Raw genomic sequence first — 21,236 nt, forward strand, 5'->3', positions numbered from 1 at the left:
CACCTCTTTGAATATAGTCATGCTGCCATTCCACTTGTCCAACTTCAGAAATAAAATAATCACTCAAAATATTTCTTTGAATTTTGGCAGTTTGTACGTTATCTTCTTGAAGATTATTTAGTATATTGATCCAGGGTAAATTCTAAATATTATTAATTAAAAATTAATTGAAGGATTAAATTATTATACTTTTATTTAGTTCTAAATTATTTTTTTTTTTCTTACTTGGTTTTCATTATTATCAGAAATTTGTTCTTGACTGTACATTTTATGTCCACTGCGTTGCTCTTCTTTCAGTATATAATTGTGTAGACAAACTGAAGCTGTTACAATTACATCAGCGGTTTCTGGTAGCATGCTAATAGCTGTGTGGAATATTCTCCATTTATTCAAAAAAATTCCAAAAGCACTTTCAACTGTTCTTCGTGCTCTAGAAAGTTGATAATTAAAAATTTTCTTTTTATATATCAAGTTTGTACTAGAATAAAGTTTCATAATTCTTTTTGATAATTTAAAGCATCATCGGCTACAAAATAAGTGTACGTTTTTAAATTGCTATTAGGAAGGTTTATAGGTTCTTGTGGTAAATTTAATCTGTTATTTTCTAAGTTTTTTCCTATATCACAGTTATTGAAAATGCCTCCGTCACTATTTCCTATAAAATATATAATAATATAGTATGTACATAATATTGAATTTTTGTTATTGCTTACCTCCAAATGCTCCAATATCAACTAATGTAAATCTGTATAAATGATCAGATACTGCCAATAAAACCACACTATAAAATTTTTTATAATTAAAATACAAGCTTCCAAAGTTTGGAGGACAGCGTAATCTAATATGTTTGCCATCTATGGAACCCGCACAATTTGGAATGTTCCATCTCTTCCAATATCCATGAACACATATTGTCCAATCTTCTTTTGTAGGTGGAGAAAGATATAATGGTTCCAAAATCTTAATCAAAATATTACAAACTTCTTTTACCACTTCTTTTACCGTGGATTCACCAACTCTAAATGCCAAAGCTACAGTCAATGGTAAATCGCCTGTGGCAAGATATCTAAAAAGAATATAATTAATATGTAAAAATATACTACAAATTTATATTAAAATTACTATGATTAAAGTACATTTACATTAATTACATAGTATGAATGAGTTGCCGCATCTAAGCATGCACTATCGTATTTTTATTTTATAAATACCTTAGAGTTATTAAAAGTCGTAGTTCTGGTATTAAAGCACAAGAGCTTTTCTTTATCAAATATGGTTCTGTCATTTGTACTAATTGCTGAAAATGTGCCAATGTCATAACGATAAAATAATGCAGGATCATTTTTTAGTTCTTGAAATAAGTTATAATCTCCATATTGAATCCTCATTGTATTAATAGGACTCACAAGCCATTGCCTATTTAACCATCTAATTTGTTTTCTTTTACGTCTTAACAAAACTTTATGTAATTATCCAATTCATTACCAGAATTATAACCCAGATAGCACAGGACGTCCTATGGACGTCCGTTTCCGATCCATTTTACGTCCGCACGTCCATGGACATGAAATGGACGTCCATCGTATGTCCAATTTTGGACGTCCATTAATGGTCCATTTTTAAACGTCCATAGGACATTCGATCTCGGCATTAATTGGGAAGTGCGTCATTAGCGTGCAGCCAAATGACTATGAACGTTAAGTGCATGATTCTTTACCTATATCCTTTTGTCAAGTAAGCCAAGTCTAGTACTCATGTCTGTTACATGACTGTGGCTTTATTCTGATATGCATTTTGCTAGTACTGAAAATCTATAATTTACGTTTATATTTTATAGACTTTTAGTACAGGCATTGTATTTCGGAACACGGGCTGAATTTACTCCTTCATAGTCGCGCATGCGCAAGAAAAACCGGCCCTTGATCATCACTGGTCTCATAGAAAAGTTCTATGACTGGTCTCGCCAGTATCGTCTCATCGAGAAATCGGCAACCGCCTTTGTGCTTGTGACTTAATCGTGTTCTAAATTTCGTTCTACGTTTTTTTGATAGCAATTTTCCATTTATTGTTATAAAACAGTAAGTACATTTTATTAAAATTGTGTGTAAAAAATATATACATAAATATGACGGCGTTGATTAACCTATTATGTTGGGCACTTTGCATAATAGGTTAAAGGTTAGGTTCCAAGACGTTCTTTCCGAGGAAAATTTTACTCGAAATACATGTAACGTATACTCTATATCGTATATCGAGTTAAATTTTTCCTCGTAGAAGATGTTTTGGAATGTAGCCTAAGTCTATGTTATTGCCTTAGAACATATATACTTAATTGTTCTAAGGTTAAATTGCTTCAATTCACTGTCGTCCCAACTGCTGCCTCCACTTGTCGCTTTTAAAATATTGTTTATCGATTTTTTTCAGGCGAACATTTCAGCATTTTACAATCTAGGCTGCTCGTGAATTCCGGATCTCTCTACGTGCAACTTCTTCGGATCTTAATTGAAGAGAATTACATGGATTGAAATAGATTTTCATGGCTAAGAAGATCAACACTTGACGCAGTTAAGTATAATACAAATATAATTCAAAAATAATTAAAAATAATAAAATACTTAAATAATTAAAATTAATTAAATAATTAAAAATAATTAAATAATTAAAAATGCCTAAAGTAAATACAAATAAGAAATATTATAAACGTGCAAAAAAGATAACTGATGCATCTATTAATATCGTAGAAGCAATTCAAGATTTACCTTCATTCACTTATATTAGTCCACCTTCAGTTTCGAGTACTAGTGATGCATCATGTAGTGAAAGAGATAAACTTGTAAACACAATTGATTTAAATACAAAATTTGATAATAAGTTATCAGTAACAGGAGACATTCATACTGATACTTACGAATTAATAAATAATGAAGTATTTGATAATGAAAATAATAAGGTAGATGATATTAATAGTTGTTGCATTAATGATGATAATCGCAATTTTTTAAATAATGTTTCTGAGGATGATAATGAAATTACATCACAATTGCAAGGATGGGCTATTAGAAATAGAATAACTCATGTTGCGTTAAACGAATTGATGGCATATATAAAGCCTAAATATCCTGAACTTCCTCGAGATGCTCGTACTTTATTAAGCACATTGAGAAAAATAAATACAGATAATGTCGAACCGGGCTACTATTATCATTTTGGAATAAATTATTGCGTGGAAAAACTTGCATCTCAGTATTCTCAAAATTTACAGATAATTGAAATTATTATAAATATCGACGGTTTACCTTTGTCTAAAAGTTCAGGGAGTCAAGTCTATCCTATTTTATGCAGTTTAGTTAATAATTACAGCAATGTAGGCATTATTGGAATTTATCACGGATATGAAAAACCTGCAGATGCTAATAAATTTTTGTACTCTTTTGTAAAAGAAGCTCAAGATTTAATTACTCATGGTATAAGAATTAATGGAATAATCTATCCGTTTAAAATTAAAGCTTTTATTTGTGATGTACCAGCTCAATCTTTTATAAAATATACAAAAGGTCATTCCGGTTATTATTCATGTACAAAATGTGAAGCTAAAGGAGAATATCATTTTAATAGAGTGAAGCTAAAGGAGAATATCATTTTAATAGAGTGTGCTTTCCGTACTTAGAAATTTCTAATATAAGAACAGATGAAAAATTCAGATCAAAATCGCAGCCAGATCATCATACGGGTACATCAATATTAGAATTGCTTCCAAATACAGATATGGTATATGATTTCCCATCAGATCCAATGCACTTACTATTCTTGGGTGAAGTAAAAAAATTAGTGGTTTCTTTATGGTGTCTTAAAAAACCTGCTAAATTATCATCGCAACAACTATTAATAATATCTACTCTATTAGAAAAGCAAAAATATAATATACCATGTGATTTTAATAGAAAATCAAGATCGTTATCAGAAAGTAAAAGGTGGAAAGCCACGGAATTTAGAACATTTTTATTATATACGGGACCGGTTGTATTAAAATCTGTATTAAATCGTGATAAATATTTAAATTTTGTAACTTTACATGCAGCTGCCACCATTTTATCCAATCCAAAGCACATTGAACTATATTTAGAATATGCAAAATTATTATTACGATACTACATTGAAACATTTATTAGTCTGTACGGTAAAGAAAATGCATCGCATAATACACATCATTTATTACATCTTTGTGATGATGTGAAAAAATTCGGAACATTGCAACAATTCAGTGCTTTCCCATTTGAGAATTATATGCAATCTATATTAAAAATGGTTCGCAAAAGTGATAAGCCTTTAGAGCAAATTGTTTGTCGGATAAGTGAACAAAATAATTATATTAATCCTAATTTAAACACAAAACAATGTAATAAACCTCAACTTTTAAATCCGCATTCTAATGGTCCGCTTATAAATTGTCGTAATTGTAATCAATTTAGTAAAGTTGTGTTTGACAAATTTTTATTAACAACTAAAGAACCTGATAATTGTTGTTGTTTGTTGGATGGAAGTATTATAATTATCTCAAATTTTGCTTCTAATGACGAGAATAATATTATAATTGGAAATAAGTATAAGACACTTAAAGATTTTTATATCAATCCATGCAAATCTTCAAAACTCGATATTTATAAAGTCTGTGATCTTGGCAATTTACAGATTTGGAATTTGGACCAAGTCGCCCATAAATGTATTAGATTAAAATATAAAAATAAATACGTTATTTTTCCTTTATTACATGCACAATTATAGAAAACAAAGCATTTATTGCTAATAATTACAAATTTATATCGAGAATATCATATGAAATTTGTTCAGTTTATTTCACAATCTTCACAAAAATTATTATTAAAGTAAGACAAGAAAAAGAATTTTTGTTTTATTAGTATTAATAACATTTTTTAATTTTACTTTGTTTTAATATTTTTAATATAATCTATGTTTATCGTCATCCAGTCTATATTTTTATTAATTTAATCAAAATTGTGTGATTACCTATTTAGATCTTCTTTCATTCACTGTATTAGAAGGAAATGTAATTCATGTTACTAGGTCGATTTGCTACAGTATTTGTTTCATATAAATTACTTAAGTAATATTACAATATCTCTATTACAGACTAATATATATACATTATATTTACACATAATATAGGCAGCTACATTTAGCAATCATTTACTTTGCCTTATAGACTAATAATTCTTTGTTTTTTTTTGCTACATATCATATCTATAATGACTAACATGGTATATTATAAATATATTCTAAAAGTGCATTTATTTTAAGTTTAAATGTTTTTTTATGACTGTATTTGTACTTAACTTTTTTTACTTTTTTTATACATATTTTATATACATAATTTATATTTATATACATATTTTGATTATATACATTATATATATATATATATATATATATATATATATATATATATATATATTCATTATATACATTATATACATTATATACATATTTTGATAAATTTATAGTTTAAAAGTAATTAACGAATACATATTGTATGATAATTACATGTAAAATTGTACGTAAAATATTCAAGTCATTTGAAAAAAATGCTATTTCAAATAATACAGACGATTATTTTGGTTAATTGTTTGCACAATTTGTTCTAACTTTTAATATTGATTTTTTGTTAAGGATATTACTTAGTGATTTATATAACATAATTTCATGACTTGGAGAACATAATTTTATAAATAATAAGTGATTAAACATAAAAAATAATCTTTAATAATATTTACAATATGTGCTAACTTTAATACATTAATATAATGACTAAAATGAGAAAAGATGCTAATCCTAATATTAAAAATGTTCGTCACGTGTTCGTTACGTGTACAATTAGTCACTGTCTAAAAGAAAATTGTGCTCTTGTTTTTTTTCCAGAAATGGCCAAACCGACGTGGACAATTATTAAATTTACAGCAGATAACACTGTTGAAGCAGTACCATCAACTTGGATAGAACATAGCAAATGTTATTGGCCTCCATTTAAATATGAACAAATTATCGCTGCAATTAGAAAAAACGTAGAACGAAATACATGTTGGCCATCTTATGATATCATTACGTTTCGGAACAGCACATATGGTCAGTAACATTTTACTTAAAAAAAATTATTTAAATTAATATTATTTTTCTAGGAGTGAATTTATATACGTATATTATTGCTATTATTCGCTGGAATATAAGCATTTACATAATTTTAGATGACTATAATGTGGCAAGACAAAAAACAAAAAAGGCTGAATGTACATCCGATTTAAACTCAGAAGTTGAGGATACAAAAAGAAAAAGGACAAGAAATCCGTTGTTTGTGAGTGACACCTGCAGTGATAGCGATCAGGAAAACAACGCTCCGACAAAACAGAAACACGTTAAAGGTTTGTTTTATAAATAAAAATTACTCTCTACAATTATTATATAAATATTAAAGTTTATTGTATAATGTTAAAATGTATTTTACAAAGAATATATACAAATTTATATTTTAAATTATTTCTTCAGAGAACAAAGTGGTGAAAAAAAAGTTAGGACTGCAGACTCTAGTGAAGAGTCTGACGAGTCTGAAAGCACTCTTCCAAAACCTCCGCAAATAACAGGTACATTAATAAAATAAAATAATTATTAATCAAGTAAAACAATAAAATAATTCAATTTCTATTTATTAAAATAAATATATACAAAATTTTGATTTTTATTGAAATAAAATATTGAGCAACTGTATACTTTAATTGTAATAAGTAATGTAAAAGATAGAACCACATATTTTTGTAACGTAAAGTTGTAGATATAATATTGTTTTTTTAGAATCTATTAATATTAAGAAGAGTTTAAACGTAAGCACGAATGGAGTAACCGGACAAAATTTAATTACCAAAGTTAGCGAACAAACACCAAGTACATCAACGTGTAATTTACTAAATAGCAATTATGATGTATGCGACACACAGATAAATTTGAATAATGTTTTCCCCGCAACCACTCCAGATGATGGCTGTATGTATTATTTTTAAGAATTAAAAATTATCATTGTTAGATAGAAAGATGAATATTTTAAGAATTAATATTCTTCTTTTACAGGTAATGCAAACTATTTCAAAGAAATTATTCGCCAGCAAGGCTACTTTCGAACTCAGTTGTGGCAGATAGTAGACGATTTGAGAGAAATGAAAAATGTCATAACCGGTTTAAATCTGCGGCAAGATCAGGATAACAACCAACAGCAGGATATAAGATCTATTTATTCTTCTTTTGATCTACCGTTAAAAACTGTAGAAAATATTGAGACCGTGGAGCAATTTTTAAGAACTGAAGAGAACTTTAAACGCTCGGTAAAATACATATATATGTTCTGTATAAATTTTGCAAAATTAGAATTAAATATTGTATTGTAATGTACGAGTTTTTGTTACAGACTACCGAAACATGTAAAATAGGAGGCACCTCTCCTTACAATTTTATCAAACGAAGTTTGTGCCGATTGATTACTAATGAACTTGCACAACAATATAGTTGGTTAGGTGCTAAACTCAAAAAAAAATTTTGTAATCTTCGAATTACGAAAATGTTATTAGGTAAATGTATTTATAAAAATATATTACATTTTAATATGATATTTTTATAGTAATAAATATATGTATATTTGTATCAATTTATACATGTATAAAATTTCTTTTGTTACAGCTGCAGGTGCTGAATATTCTAATTCGACGTACAGTGAAATAGAACTAGAGAAGGCCATACAGAAATGGTTAAAAAGGGCTAAAGAACGATATGACGCTGAAAGAAAAAAACTTGAAGCACATGAAAATCGCCGATTGTTGTAGACATTGTAACATTTCTTACAATTTCTAGAACCATAGAAAATCTGCTGGAGTTAATACAAGGGGAATCAAAATTCTTTCAGAAGTGATAGCGGACAACGTACAATTGCAGTGAAACTACTTTCACTTTATAGATATTAATATAAATATAAGTGATTTCTAAACACCACTTATAGTTTCAATCCAAAGTTATCCAAAGTTATAAGTCCACTTATAGTTTCATTCAATTACGAAATAACGTAAGAAGACTGATTTGCTCTTATTTTTGTTACTTATATAACTTATACATAGTACATATATTTATACATGCGCGCGTGTGTAAGGTAAGGTTGCCGAAATTGCACCACTTTTGAAATAACTAAATTATAATAAATATATATTTTTAAGTTCTATTTGTTAAGTTTTATTAAGTTGAATTTTTAGGCGATGTGGTGTGATTCAGGAGCCGGTGCGGCAACCTTCCCCTATATGTATGTATTTATAAATTTCTACAACTAGTTATGCTACGACGCATAGAAAAATATTAAACTCGTTAAGAAAGTGCAAATACTTTATTCTGATATTTTATAAATAGTTATGATAAAAAGATTAAAAGGTTCTGAACGTTGTTTATTTTGTAAAAGATCGCACTGCGCATATCTTAATGTTACGTTCGTTTTTATTTTTTATTTCGCATATGTATAATCAAATAACGAAATATAATTTCTGCAGTTAAACCATGTGCAAACTCAATTGAGTGAAAGACTGTCCATTATTACATTAAAAATTTGTGTGTACAGTTATATAATATGTATATGCATATATATATATAATATATAATGTTTTATAAATGTTTAATAAATGTTTTAAAAATGTTTTATAATAAATATATGAATTAATCTTAGTAGTAAGTCTATGCCGATTCAAAGCCATGGGGCAATGAGGGGGGTGAGGGGCGAGGGGGGAATGTAGGCGCGGGGGTACCTGCGGTACGTACCGCGGAGTGGGTGGTGACCCGCAGGGTCTGACGTGGGAGGTGGGTGGTGACCCGCAGGGTCTGACATGGGAGGTGGGTGGTGACCCGCGAGACCTAACTTGGGAGGTGGGGGTCAGCCCGCTGAACTGACCCGCGCGTGGGAGTCAGCCCGCGGTCCAGGGAATGATACATGGAGTGGATGGTGATCCTCAAGATGCAGTGGGTGGTGTCACCCACTGATCTAGAGGGTGGATTGAAAGGTGGGGGTAAGCCGCGCGGCAGAGCGGTATGTACCGCCGAGGATGATGTTGGGGAGAGAGAGAAGCCCCGTAGTTAGAACCAGCGTGTATTAATGTTGTATGTTTTCTTATAATAATACCGCGGCGATCCTTCGCGGCGGTTTTCCGCGGCGGTTTTCCATGGCGGTTTTCCGCGGCGGTTTTCCATGGCGGTTTTCCGCGGCGATTTCGCGGCGGTTCTCCGCGGCGATTTCCGCGGGGCCCACCGCCGCCCGCGGGCAATTTTCGCGGGGCCCGCCGCCGCCGCCGCCCGCGCCCGCCGCCCGCCGCCCGCCGTCCGCGCCCGCTGCCGCTAGCGCGCGAAATCAGCGGACAGAGAAAATAAAAATTTCTTTAAAAAAGGAACTTACCACTACCACCGCCGCCGCCGCCGCCGCTGCCGCCGCCGCCACCACCACCACCACCGCCACCACCACACTGTTATTAGTTTTTTAATCGTACGGTACTATGTGTACCATACGCTGTCCCGTTGTGGTGTCCACCACAACAATGTAATTTCTGTAATATATCACACGTTGTCCACTTGTGGTGTCCACCACAACGGTATATGGAACGAATTCCTGCTCCATTTTTTTTTTCTCGCGATCTCAATTGCACGACGGTATAATTGCGACTGACGAAGGGCTCGCTCAGCGAGAGCATCCTCCGTCGCATCGCGTATTTTGACGGCGGCTAATCACAAAGGTATACGATTACATCGAAGACAAAAGATATATGATTACATTGTAGGTGAAGCAAACGCCGCTACTCTATGCTTGCAATTATATTATATTATATTATATTAATTGTTTTATTTTTTTCTACCTAATTTTCGTTATTCTTCCTGCATCCACTTGGAAGACAGTATTCCACTACGTATAACATTTCAAGTCTCGTAAGTTTCTAGCCTACCGTTCGAGAGATATAGAATATTCTTTATGCAAGTTATATTTGCCGATGCAGGCATGGCCTTGTCGTGTGTTTTGACGACGGCTCATCACAAAGGTATCGAATTACATCGAAGACGAATCGTACGATGTATCATTAGCCTTGAACACGTATGAACAGGTTCGCACACGCCGCTGCAAATATGCGCGCAAGTCTCTCTCTGCTCGATCGAGATTTCTAATGTAGAGTGTCACACACTGATGCAAATGTATATGAATAATCTATGGGATCTTCTAGTGGTGGGGATAGATCTTTCATGCCCCCGCTAGATGATGCAATTTTTCGTCAGACAAAAAGAACGTATAATAGATACGAGTATGTAATTAGCGCTCGGACATCAGTAGATGTCTTTGAAGCGTATCGAATCTATCATCGGCGGTTAAAGAGATGGCCAATCGTCACGAAGACAATGAGAATAATTTGCAAGTGAACTTTGACGACAGTAGTGTAGACAGTGTTATCAGTGAAGATCGTGAGAATCGTGTAGTAAAAGTTATACCTAGTGTGGAATTACGCGCTTTGGATGATCGCACGAAACACTGCATTATTCAATTCTGCTATTCGACTGGAGGAGCTCTATCTGTGTGTGCATATTGTATGACTCAACTCAATGACATTGATCTAGGATCTATGAACGCTATCCAAACTCACTGTACAGATTCTCTCGAGCGACTTGACGGTGATTACTGCTCCAACTGCAGACAACCCATGTATGTGTACATTCCTACCAAAATGTGCCCAATATGTAGAAATATATAGACAATATATTTGATGAAAATGGAGTTTGACGGAGAAATGCCCGATGTAGACTTTGATGTAGAAGATATCCTGGAAGTTCTCGAAACTGTGCCGGAAAAAAACGATCAACAAATATCTGTGGTAAATTTCTTACGCAACAGAGAATTGGGTATACGCGGGACCAATGAACGTGCCGTGAGACAGGGTGTTAGCATTGACTACGTGCCTTGTGGCGATTTGTCATTTACAGCGCGAAGAAAAGTGTATACGTGGACACTAAAATATTTGTGCACTTTTAACAATTTTGATGATGAATATGATATGTATCGCAATGAATATGGACATACTCGTATTGTATACAATGCTCGCAAAACTGTTGAAAAGAAATACAAGGTGGCAAAGGAAATTAAACGCCATGCCTATTTCCAAGATTATCTGCAAATTACAATTCCCGCTGGTAATGGAAAGTGCACCGAATTACTGGCGATAAACGTATACTCATGGTTCTACAACGACGATGAACCTAAATGGAATCGTGCGTATATGAAGTGGCGTAATGCATACTATATTAAATGCGACGAAATTCCAGTGAATCAATATAATTACTTGTACGACGACGACGACCAAATTCTGCTGGATCGAGTTGATCAGTGGCCGGAAATAACAACTCGCTTTTTTGAAGCAAAGTTCGCACGAGATCAATATCGCGCTCTGCACATACAGCGGTACTGGAAATCATGTAAAGCATTAATTTGCGAGTGCCCCGAGTCAACGTGTGATCTGTACTAATAACGGAAAAAGAAAAAAAATGGAGAACATTGAACGCGAACTGCTCGAGCGATGCTCGCAGATCGCTACTCAAGAGGAGTGTCGTGCATGGGTAGAACGATGCGAAAAGTGCCTCGCACATCTCGAAGAATGTTGTAGCAGTGCCAAACGTCCTCGACTCACCGTTGGCTCCAGACAATCTATAGTGGCGAGAATCGCGCGACTCGCGGGTGCAAAAGCGCAATTAGAAAGACGTTTCGTGCACGTTGGAGGTGGTGCGCACGCTAGCACCAGTGGTAAAAGATCGCTCATCTGGCGCGAGATTGAGACCGCGTTTGAATCACGTATTCTTACGGGTGCTGTCATAAACGCCGATTATATTGAACCGCGACATTTCCTGGAAGACGCTAGTGATTTGGTGATCGAGCAAGTGCGAGACGCTATCGCGAAACATGGAAATGTGAAGGTGAATACCGTATTCAACGGTGAATTTGTAAACATTCGTGACGACCGCGATAATAAAAGTCTCGCGACGAAGAACTATGAACTATACAGAGCGTCAAATTTGCGCGAATGGTACGAGCAGCGTGTAATCGAAGTGATATTAGCGATGCTCGACGAGTTTCAAGAACGCGATAGCGGCTGGGCGTTACACCGAATCCAAAACCTGATGGTAAATATAAACAAGCTTAATCCCATGCACGCGGGATGTTACTTCGAATTGCCGCTGTCGGTAAGTGACAAGCGTGCAATAATTAATGTACATTCGAAGGACAATGCTTGCTTCGCGTGGTCCATGGTTGCTGCCCTGTACCCCGCCGAAAATCATGCAAACCGAGTGTCATCGTACCCGCATTATTCGACTGTGTTAAAGTTTGAAGACATTCAATTTCCAATAAAAGTAAAAGACATTGGAAAATTTGAACGTTTAAACGACGTGTCTGTGAATGTGTACACAACCGAATTGGACAAAAAAGAAAAGATAGAATATGTTGTGCCGTTACGACTGACCGAAGATAAGAAGGGGAAACATGTCAATCTCTTCTATGTGGAAGATGAACACGACGTCACCCACGGCCACTTTGCGTGGATTAAAAACCTGTCGCGACTGGTCAGCTCACAACTAAACAAACATGATGGAAGAAAGTACATTTGCGATCGGTAAGTGTAATAATATAAAAAAATTTTTCACACTTTTAATTATTGTTTAGTAAAAAAATAATTTGTTTATTACAGTTGCCTGCATTACTTCCACTTAGAGGAAAAATTGCAATCGCATGAACGGAGTGCAAGAAAATAAATGACTGTGCCATCATACTACCGAGAGAAGACCAGAAATGGCTAGAATTCGACTCATACAACAACAAGGAGCGCGTACCATTTGTAATTTACGCTGATTTGGAGTGCGTATTGAAGAAGATGGAGAAGAACGAAACAGAGAACACGTCGAGTTTCGCGTATCAACACCACGAGGTATACAGCATAGCTTACTATGTTAAATGCTCGTACGACGATGCGTTATCGATGTATCGTTTTCGCCGCGATAAGGACTGCGTCGCGTGGTTCGCGAAAGAGTTAGAAAATCTTGCGCACGATATGAAAGCCCGAATATCCGCCAATGTTCCAATGGAACAATTAACTGTACAGCAGAAAGAGGCATATTTAAACGCGACAAAGTGTCATATATGTGAAAAAAACCGTTTATACCAGATACGGGCCTTACCCGTAACGAGTGGCTTGACAATCGGCGGGTGCGTGATCACTGTCATTTGACCGGCAAGTATCGCGGTCCTGCCCATAATAAATGTAATTTAAATTATAAGAATACGTACGTTATTTCAGTCGTTTTTCACAATTTGAGCGGTTACGATGCGCATTTTATAATAAAAGAAATTTCTACCGCGTTCGAAGGCAAGATCGACCTACTACCGATTAATAAAGAAAAATATATTTCGTTCACTAAACACGTCGCAGCTACCGGTGTAGGAACAAAATCGGGCGAGGTACGAAATTGTATACGATTTCGATTCATCGACTCATATAAATTCCTAAGTGCGAGTCTCGAAAAATTGGCGTCGTTTCTAGGTATTGAACAATTAAACATTACTCGTTCCGAATTTTCCACATTGTCAAACGAGGATTTCGAACTCCTCACGCGCAAAGGCGTTTTTCCGTACGAGTACATTGATGATGCCGAAAAGCTTTTAGAAACGCGTTTACCACCGCGCGAATCTTTCTACAGTTCACTGAGCGGACAGACGGTATCAGAGCATGATTACGCTCATGCCGAGAACGTATGGCAACGGTTTGCAATTGAAACGCTGGGCGAATACAGCGATTTATATTTGAAAACAGATGTCTTATTATTAGCCGACATTTTCGAAAACTTTCGCGACAAAAGCATGCAGAGTTACGGTTTGGATCCCGCGCATTACTATACATTGCCAGGCTACACGTGGGATGCAATGTTGAAGAAAACGGGTATAAGATTCGAGTTGCTTACGGACATAGAAATGCTACTTTACGTGGAACGTGGAATTCGTGGCGGTTTAAGCCAGTGTTCGGGCAGATATGCGAAGGCTAATAATAAGTACATGAAATCGTACGATCCGTCAAAACCGTCGACTTATTTGATGTATAATGATGTGAATAATCTGTATGGGTGGGCAATGTGTCAACCGTTGCCATACGGTGAATTTAAATGGGTCGAAAACGTTGACAATTTCGATGTAAACGCGATCGCATTTGACTCGGACACCGGATATATACTGGAAGTCGACCTTGCATATGAGAATCAGCTGCACGATCGACACAGTGACTTACCGTTTTGTCCTTCGAGCGATAAGCCTCCAGGGTCAAGGCAGAAGAAATTACTAGCGACAGTGCATGATAAAAAGCGTTACGTCATCCACTACCGCAATCTTCAACAGTGCACGCGTCACGGGCTTCGAATCGTAAAGATACATCGCGTACTTCAATTCGCTCAATCCACCTGGCTCCGTGATTATATAGAATTAAATATAGAGTTTCGAACGAACGCGAAAAATGATTTCGAGAAAAATTTATACAAATTAATGAATAATGCAGTTTTCGGTAAAACCATGGAAAATGTACGTAATCACGTTAATATAAAATTAGTAACGCAATGGGAAGGCCGTTACGGGGCAGAGGCCATGATTGCTGCTCCGAATTTTCATAGTCGCAGCGTTTTCGCAGAAAATCTGGTTGCCATAGAAATGCGTAAACTATCGGTAAAATTTAACAAACCAATATATGTCGGTATGTGTATTCTCGACATTTCGAAAATCTGCCTTTACGAATTTCACTACGATTATATGCTGCCATTGTATAAAGATAAATGTAAAATACTCTATACAGACACAGACAGCCTCATCTATGTCATTGAGTGTGACAATGTGTACATGGATATGAAACGTGATATCGCGAGATATGACACGAGCGATTATCCCGCCGACAATGAATATAATATACCTCTTGCGAATAAGAAAGTTCCAGGGCTAATGAAAGACGAGAATTACGGCAAGATTATGACCGAATTTGTAGGGCTAAGAGCAAAAAAATGTATGCGGTGAAAGTAGAAGGGAAAAAAGATACAAAAAAGGCGAAAGGTGTAAAGAATAGCGTTGTAGAACGAACTATAACGTTTGAAGATTATACGCGTTGCTTGCACGACGGGATAGAAATGACTCGTCAGCAAGCGTGTATACGTTCGAAGCTCCACGATGTACACACAATCAAAGAGAAAAAGATTGCTCTCAGCCCGTTCGATGACAAGCGTTACATCTTGCCTGATTCTACTGAAACATTGCCTTGGGGACATTGGCGTATAACATCGTAACACAGTTTTTATACTCTTTAATACTTTATTTATAACATTGTGTATTACTATAAGACAATTAATGCGATGCTTATTACTAATTTAAGTTGATTCTGCGTGACTCATTAAACAATATATAACAATGTAAGTTGATAATACTTCGTGACTCAATATTATTGTAACAATAAAAGGTGATACTTTTGTGTGACTTATTGTAAAAAAAAAATAAAAAAAAAATGAAGGGTGACAATTTTGCGTGACTTATTATTGTAATAACATTTAATGTAGATTAATTTTTGCGTGACTTAGTACGAGTATATTCTTTCCGCTCTTTTGTATATGTTTGTGTATTTTTCTTACAAATATATGCGTGTATAAAATCAAACAACGTCTCTTTTATTTATCCACGAATTATGCAATCCATCGAATCCCAGCCATTTCACGTAGACTCTATCTCCTTTCTTCCTCCGAATTTTCTCGACAAGGAAAACGTCCGGTTACTTCGCTTGATGTAATTCATGTTCGTAGAAAGCGCCCGCGATGCTTTTTCCACGATAATCTTCGAAGAGGTGACAGTTAATGCGATGCTTAAGCTTATTACTAATTTAAGTCGATTTTGCATTACAATGTTTATTACAAATATATGCGTGTATTACAAAATATGTATGTATATAAATCAAATAACGTCTCTTTTATTTATCCACGAATTATGCGATCCATCAAATCCCAGCCATTTAACGTAGACTTTATTTCCTTTTTTCCTCAAAATTTTCTCGATAAGGAAAACGTCCGGATACTTCGCTTGCCATTGTACATAGTTCAAGAGCGATGCCAAAAACTGTTCAAACGAGCGACTGATGCAATACTGATCGTTAAATGGTAATGTTTGCAGTTATTAATGTTGTATTGGAAACGTATAGATGGAGAGGGGAGGCTTCCCCCTCTTTTCAATAATTGCATCATCATCATCATCATCATCATCATCATCATCATCGTTATCGCTTGAACATGTCACTACACGTTTTTGCGTTCCGAAAACATACAAGAACGTTAAACGAAATATGAACAACCTATATGAAACATGAAAAAAACGTTGGAGAAACGTCTGACGTACGTGAAACATGTATAAGAACGTTAAACGAAATGTGAACAACCTATATGAAACATGAAAAAAAACAGGTTGATTGTGTGTACATCGTGGAGCTTCGAACGTATACGCGTTGCTTGCACGATAGGATACGCGTATACGTTCGAAGCTCCACGATGTACACACAATCAACCTGTTTTTTTCATGTTTCATATAGGTTGTTCACATTTCGTTTAACGTTCTTATACATGTTTCACGTACGTCAGACGTTTCTCCAACGTTTTTTTCATGTTTCATATAGGTTGTTCATATTTCGTTTAACGTTCTTGTATGTTTTCGGAACGCAAAAACGTGTAGTGACATGTTCAAGCGATAACGATGATGATGATGATGATGATGATGATGATGATGATGCAATTATTGAAAAGAGGGGGAAGCCTCCCCTCTCCATCTATACGTTTCCAATACAACATTAATAACTGCAAACATTACCATTTAACGATCAGTATTGCATCAGTCGCTCGTTTGAACAGTTTTTGGCATCGCTCTTGAACTATGTACAATGGCAAGCGAAGTATCCGGACGTTTTCCTTATCGAGAAAATTTTGAACGCGTATACGTTCGAAGCTCCACGATGTACACACAATCAACCTGTTTTTTTTCATGTTTCATATAGGTTGTTCACATTTCGTTTAACGTTCTTATACATGTTTCACGTACGTCAGACGTTTCTTCAACGTTTTTTTCATGTTTCATATAGATTGTTCTGTCACGTCCGCGACGTTGCGAGTATAAATTTTTTCGACACCGGTATAAAACAGACGAGCAAGCCGGCATTCGCTAACAAATCTAACTGTCAGGTCGCATCCTGTTCTTAACATTTTCCAGCGCCGGATAGTCGCAGCAGAATGATCTGCACGCACGGCCAGTAAGTCATAAAATCATAGACTAATGTCTATTTAACATTTCCCAGCGCCGGATAGTCGCGGCAGAGCGATCTGCACGCACGGCCAGTAAGTCGTAAAATCATATTTAACATTTTCCAGTGACGGAAGGTTGCTAGAAGGAAACTGCGCCTACGACACTCGAAAAGTAATAAAATCTCAATCCAACATTTTCCAGCGCCGGATGGTCGCGGCGGAGAAGTCCGCTCGCACGGCACTTGAAAGACACCGCGACAGAGAAATCTGTCGCGCGACCGTTAAAGTCATAAAATCGTGAACTGACATTTCCCTGACATTTCTCAGTGCCGGATGGTCGCGGCGGAGAAGTCCGCTCGCACGGCACTTGAACTTGAGTTTTCTTATTCAAGGAATCTGAATGGTGGTTGCATCAGCAGCAACCCCCCACTAAGAGCACCGACTTGCCGCGCTTTTTCAGAGCTTTGTTTCAAAATCATATAAATAGGGATGCAGCCCGCGACTCCGGGCAGTTCGAACTCGAGAGTAGAGATCAGGGCTAGTGTAGCCAGGACGGTTCCGTGTCGCAATTGTAGCGACCGAGTTCCCCTGAGCTACTAGTTCGCGCTAATCCAAACGAGTCACTCTAATTCCAATCCTAATTCTAATTCGAATTCCAACTCTAACTCAAATCCTAAATCGAGACAATTCCTAATTCCAATTCTAATTCTAATTTTAAGTCTAACTCTAAATCCATCGTTATTTTTTTCGTAAGCTTAATTTCAATGTAACCGTAGTTTAAATTGTGCTTTATATCGTAGTAATAAAAGATTAGTTTATGCACAAATGCTTTTTTCGCTTAATCACCATGCTTAACCTCCTCCGCTTCCATGCATGCAATACTGCGACGCGAGTGTAGTGCATAAACAGAAACATCACGATCGAGGCCAGAACACAATAGGACAGCCGGGAAGGACGAAGACGATCATCACCGGACCGGAGCGGCTACCAAGGCAACAGTTTCAACAGCAACCGCCATACTAAAGCTAAGTCGCAACGCCCAACAAAGCATGTCACACGCGTACTTTTCAACTCAAGCCCCATATTTCGATTGGCTTAACTCCGCGTTGTGTAGCCTGGCCACCTTCCATCAACACCAGATTAACCGCACGATCATTTGCGACGGGTGCCGAAATACTCTCCCCTTTCGCGACCGCGTATTTTTTAACTCAGTCACGCGTCACTACTTAATTATCGGCGGGGACGAAGAAGCCACACGCTGCTCGTCCTGCAATCGTCTAATCTCATTTCCGGAGACCGCGATCGACTGCGTCGAGTGCTACGAAGCACTGAACGACCTCGCGCGCCATTTGCACGACTCGGAAGACAAACCATATCTCAATACAGCGCCTACTGTAATAGAAATCGAAGAGACGTGCACGTGCGTATCTCCAGAAGAATAATAATCTTACACGGTAAATTAGAGTATGTGCCCACCGCCGCGCATTGCTATTCTCTCGGTCCGTGCCCAGCGCGAAGCGAATCGCTCGTTCGGTATATGGCTCCGCAGTGCCCAGTGCGTAACCTCACTGTATTTTCGAAACGACGACGAGTCAACAGTATTATGCCTCGAGTGTAAAGGCAAACAATCAAGCTTTAAGAAAGAAAGTTACCTCGGGGTAATTACTCATTACATCTATCTCGGCTACCCATACAACCCGCAAAGGTGCGATTCTTGCCACGCGCCCGTGGCTGCCCGCCGTCACCCTCTCGATTGTGACCGTTGCCCCCACGAGCTGGAAGAATTCGTAGCTTATTTAATCCGGGAGGGAGACAGCCCCTGGAACGATTCCGACGCCACTATACTCGCGCTCTCGCGGCACCCTTTCTAAAGTTATAAAACTCCCCTCACTAGGCCATCGGTCGCGGAAAATCGGGCCCGTCCGCCGGTAAATCCGGCCACGCGATCCGCTCCTGGGCTGTGGAGTCCCCGAAGCTCAGGCTTCGAAACAGCCAGTTTCGCCGAAACGCGCGTATTCCGCTCAACGGCGACCGCGCTCGGTCGGGACGTAACATAATTCTGGTGACAGCGGTGGGATAGATCGCTCCGATAATGGAAACCCGGAACTCCGCGAAGACCATGGCCAAAACGGCCCTTACCGAAGAAGAATTAGATGCAGTACGGTTGGCACAAGATAAACACGAAAAACGATTAAGAGACGAAGCCGCCGCGATAGACCGCGAGAGAATGCAACTGGAAAAAGAACGTAGAGCACTCGAACGCAACAAAGAAACAGATTCGACTCTTGCATCCGACGTAAGAAATATGTTTGCGGCGCTAAAGAATGAGATAATGCGCGAAATTAATTCACTTAGGCACGAGGTTGAAAATAGACGTCCGGAAGCGCACAGTCCGAGTTTACCTCCAGGACAGCCATTTTTCGATTCCAACGATCGGCATTCCTCATTTAACGAACCCGCAGCCGACGCGCATGCAACGCACATGCCCAAGATATCTCTTCGCGAAGCGACCGAGGGCGTAACACATTTTGATGGTTACAACGTCCCTCTTTCACAATTCGCGCGCGCATGCCGACGTGCCCGCGATATCGTACCGCCAAATTACGAAAAATCACTAACGAGATTGTTAATAAACAAACTTCGTGGTCGTGCATATTCCGCGGTAGAAGACGAACCCTGCGATACAGTAACTCAGTTAATCGACCTTTTAAACGGAGCGTTCGGGTCCGCTAATACTATAGCCCAGTATCGCGGAGAACTCAGTACGGTTTATCTTAAAGCCAACGAACACATCTTAGATTATATTAGTCGCGTAAAAGAGCTTAGGGCAGCCATCCTCGATTCGGAGCGTCGAGCTCACGGTATACTGAGTCCTCAAGTCATTGCAGAAATCGACGAGCTAACAGCTAGATCTTTCTGCGCTACCTGGGGCTACCATTACGATTCCGTTTGCAACTCGAACCCGAAAAACAGCTCCGTCCTTTCGAAGCATTTGCCGCTGTTAAAACAATTGCAAAACGAGATGAATTAGAAATGCAAAGATATGAGAGTTCACGTAGGCTGGAGCGCGGTACAGAAAGGCGTCCCACCCTCGATCTAGCACCGACATCCGTACGTCCGTATAGTCGCGATTACCCGCCGGGCAAGCAACCGAGCAGCCCGCCACGAGACAACTGGCGACCGGAAAGCGCCCGGTATTATGATCCGCGCCGTAACGAGACATACGATTCTCGTCGCCGCGATACTCATGACTCGAGTCGTAACGACAGTTATCGATATAATAGAGGGGCTCGAGCAGCCGGCGACAATAACGCCTCTAGAAATTACAACAGTTCGCCCGGAAAATGGTGTCGATATTGTAAATACTCCGGGCACGAAATCGAAGAATGCCGAAAACGAGAGTATAATAACTCTCAGGCGAGGCAGGGAAACGAGAACAGCCCCTCGAGGCGGGCGGACGCTCCTCGAGACGGGCCTCCCCACCCTCGCTCGCGTCCAGTCAATCCTATCGAAGCGACAGCGGTCGAAACGCCCGAGTCGCAGTCCTAAACCCTTCAGACTTTTCTCATGCCCCCACCATCGCTATGAAAGCGGTCGGCCTACTACAAGAGACAAATTTCATGGTCGACACCGGGGCCGCACCAAATCTCGTAAAAGAAAGAAGCATTCATCCCGAGACACCCGTGTGTCGGAGTGACACGTTACGCCTTAGCGGCATAACCGACGGGCAGGTAGAAACACTCGGGTCCACTTACATAAATTTCATGGGTTACCCCGTGTACATTCACGTAGTTCCAAATAATTTCCCGATCGTACAGGAAGGTATCCTA

The 21,236-nt window shown here is 37.8% G+C and overlaps 2 protein-coding genes across 3 annotated transcripts in view; one reads left to right on the top strand and one right to left on the bottom strand.

Moving 5' to 3' along the window:
- Positions 1–521: 521 nt before the first annotated feature.
- Positions 522–21,236, bottom strand: part of LOC113005355 (protein ANTAGONIST OF LIKE HETEROCHROMATIN PROTEIN 1-like) — a 38,517-nt gene continuing 17,802 nt past the window's right edge. Inside the window, exons 2-3 of the mRNA XM_039454927.1 lie at positions 1,212–1,297; positions 522–1,066 (exon numbers count right to left, since the gene is read on the bottom strand). Of these exons, the coding sequence (XP_039310861.1) occupies positions 703–1,066; positions 1,212–1,285 (438 nt within the window). The 5' untranslated portion in view covers positions 1,286–1,297 and the 3' untranslated portion in view covers positions 522–702. The remainder of the gene's footprint in view (positions 1,067–1,211; positions 1,298–21,236) is intronic.
- LOC120358954 lies at positions 1,690–8,386 on the top strand. Of its 2 annotated transcripts, XM_039454926.1 has the most exons (8): positions 1,690–2,078; positions 2,425–2,564; positions 5,935–6,138; positions 6,258–6,431; positions 6,859–7,047; positions 7,132–7,382; positions 7,466–7,625; positions 7,735–8,386. In XM_039454926.1, exons 3-8 carry the CDS (start codon positions 5,937–5,939, stop codon positions 7,875–7,877), a joined length of 1,119 nt encoding a protein of 372 aa, XP_039310860.1. In that variant the 5' UTR covers positions 1,690–2,078; positions 2,425–2,564; positions 5,935–5,936; the 3' UTR covers positions 7,878–8,386. The 2 variants fall into 2 exon arrangements, with proteins under 2 accessions (XP_039310860.1, XP_039310859.1); XM_039454925.1 differs by lacking the exons at positions 1,690–2,078; positions 2,425–2,564 and having other exon boundaries at positions 5,772–6,138.

The sequence above is a fragment of the Solenopsis invicta genome, chromosome 11 (assembly GCF_016802725.1).
Source record: "Solenopsis invicta isolate M01_SB chromosome 11, UNIL_Sinv_3.0, whole genome shotgun sequence".
Lineage (NCBI taxonomy): Eukaryota > Metazoa > Arthropoda > Insecta > Hymenoptera > Formicidae > Solenopsis > Solenopsis invicta.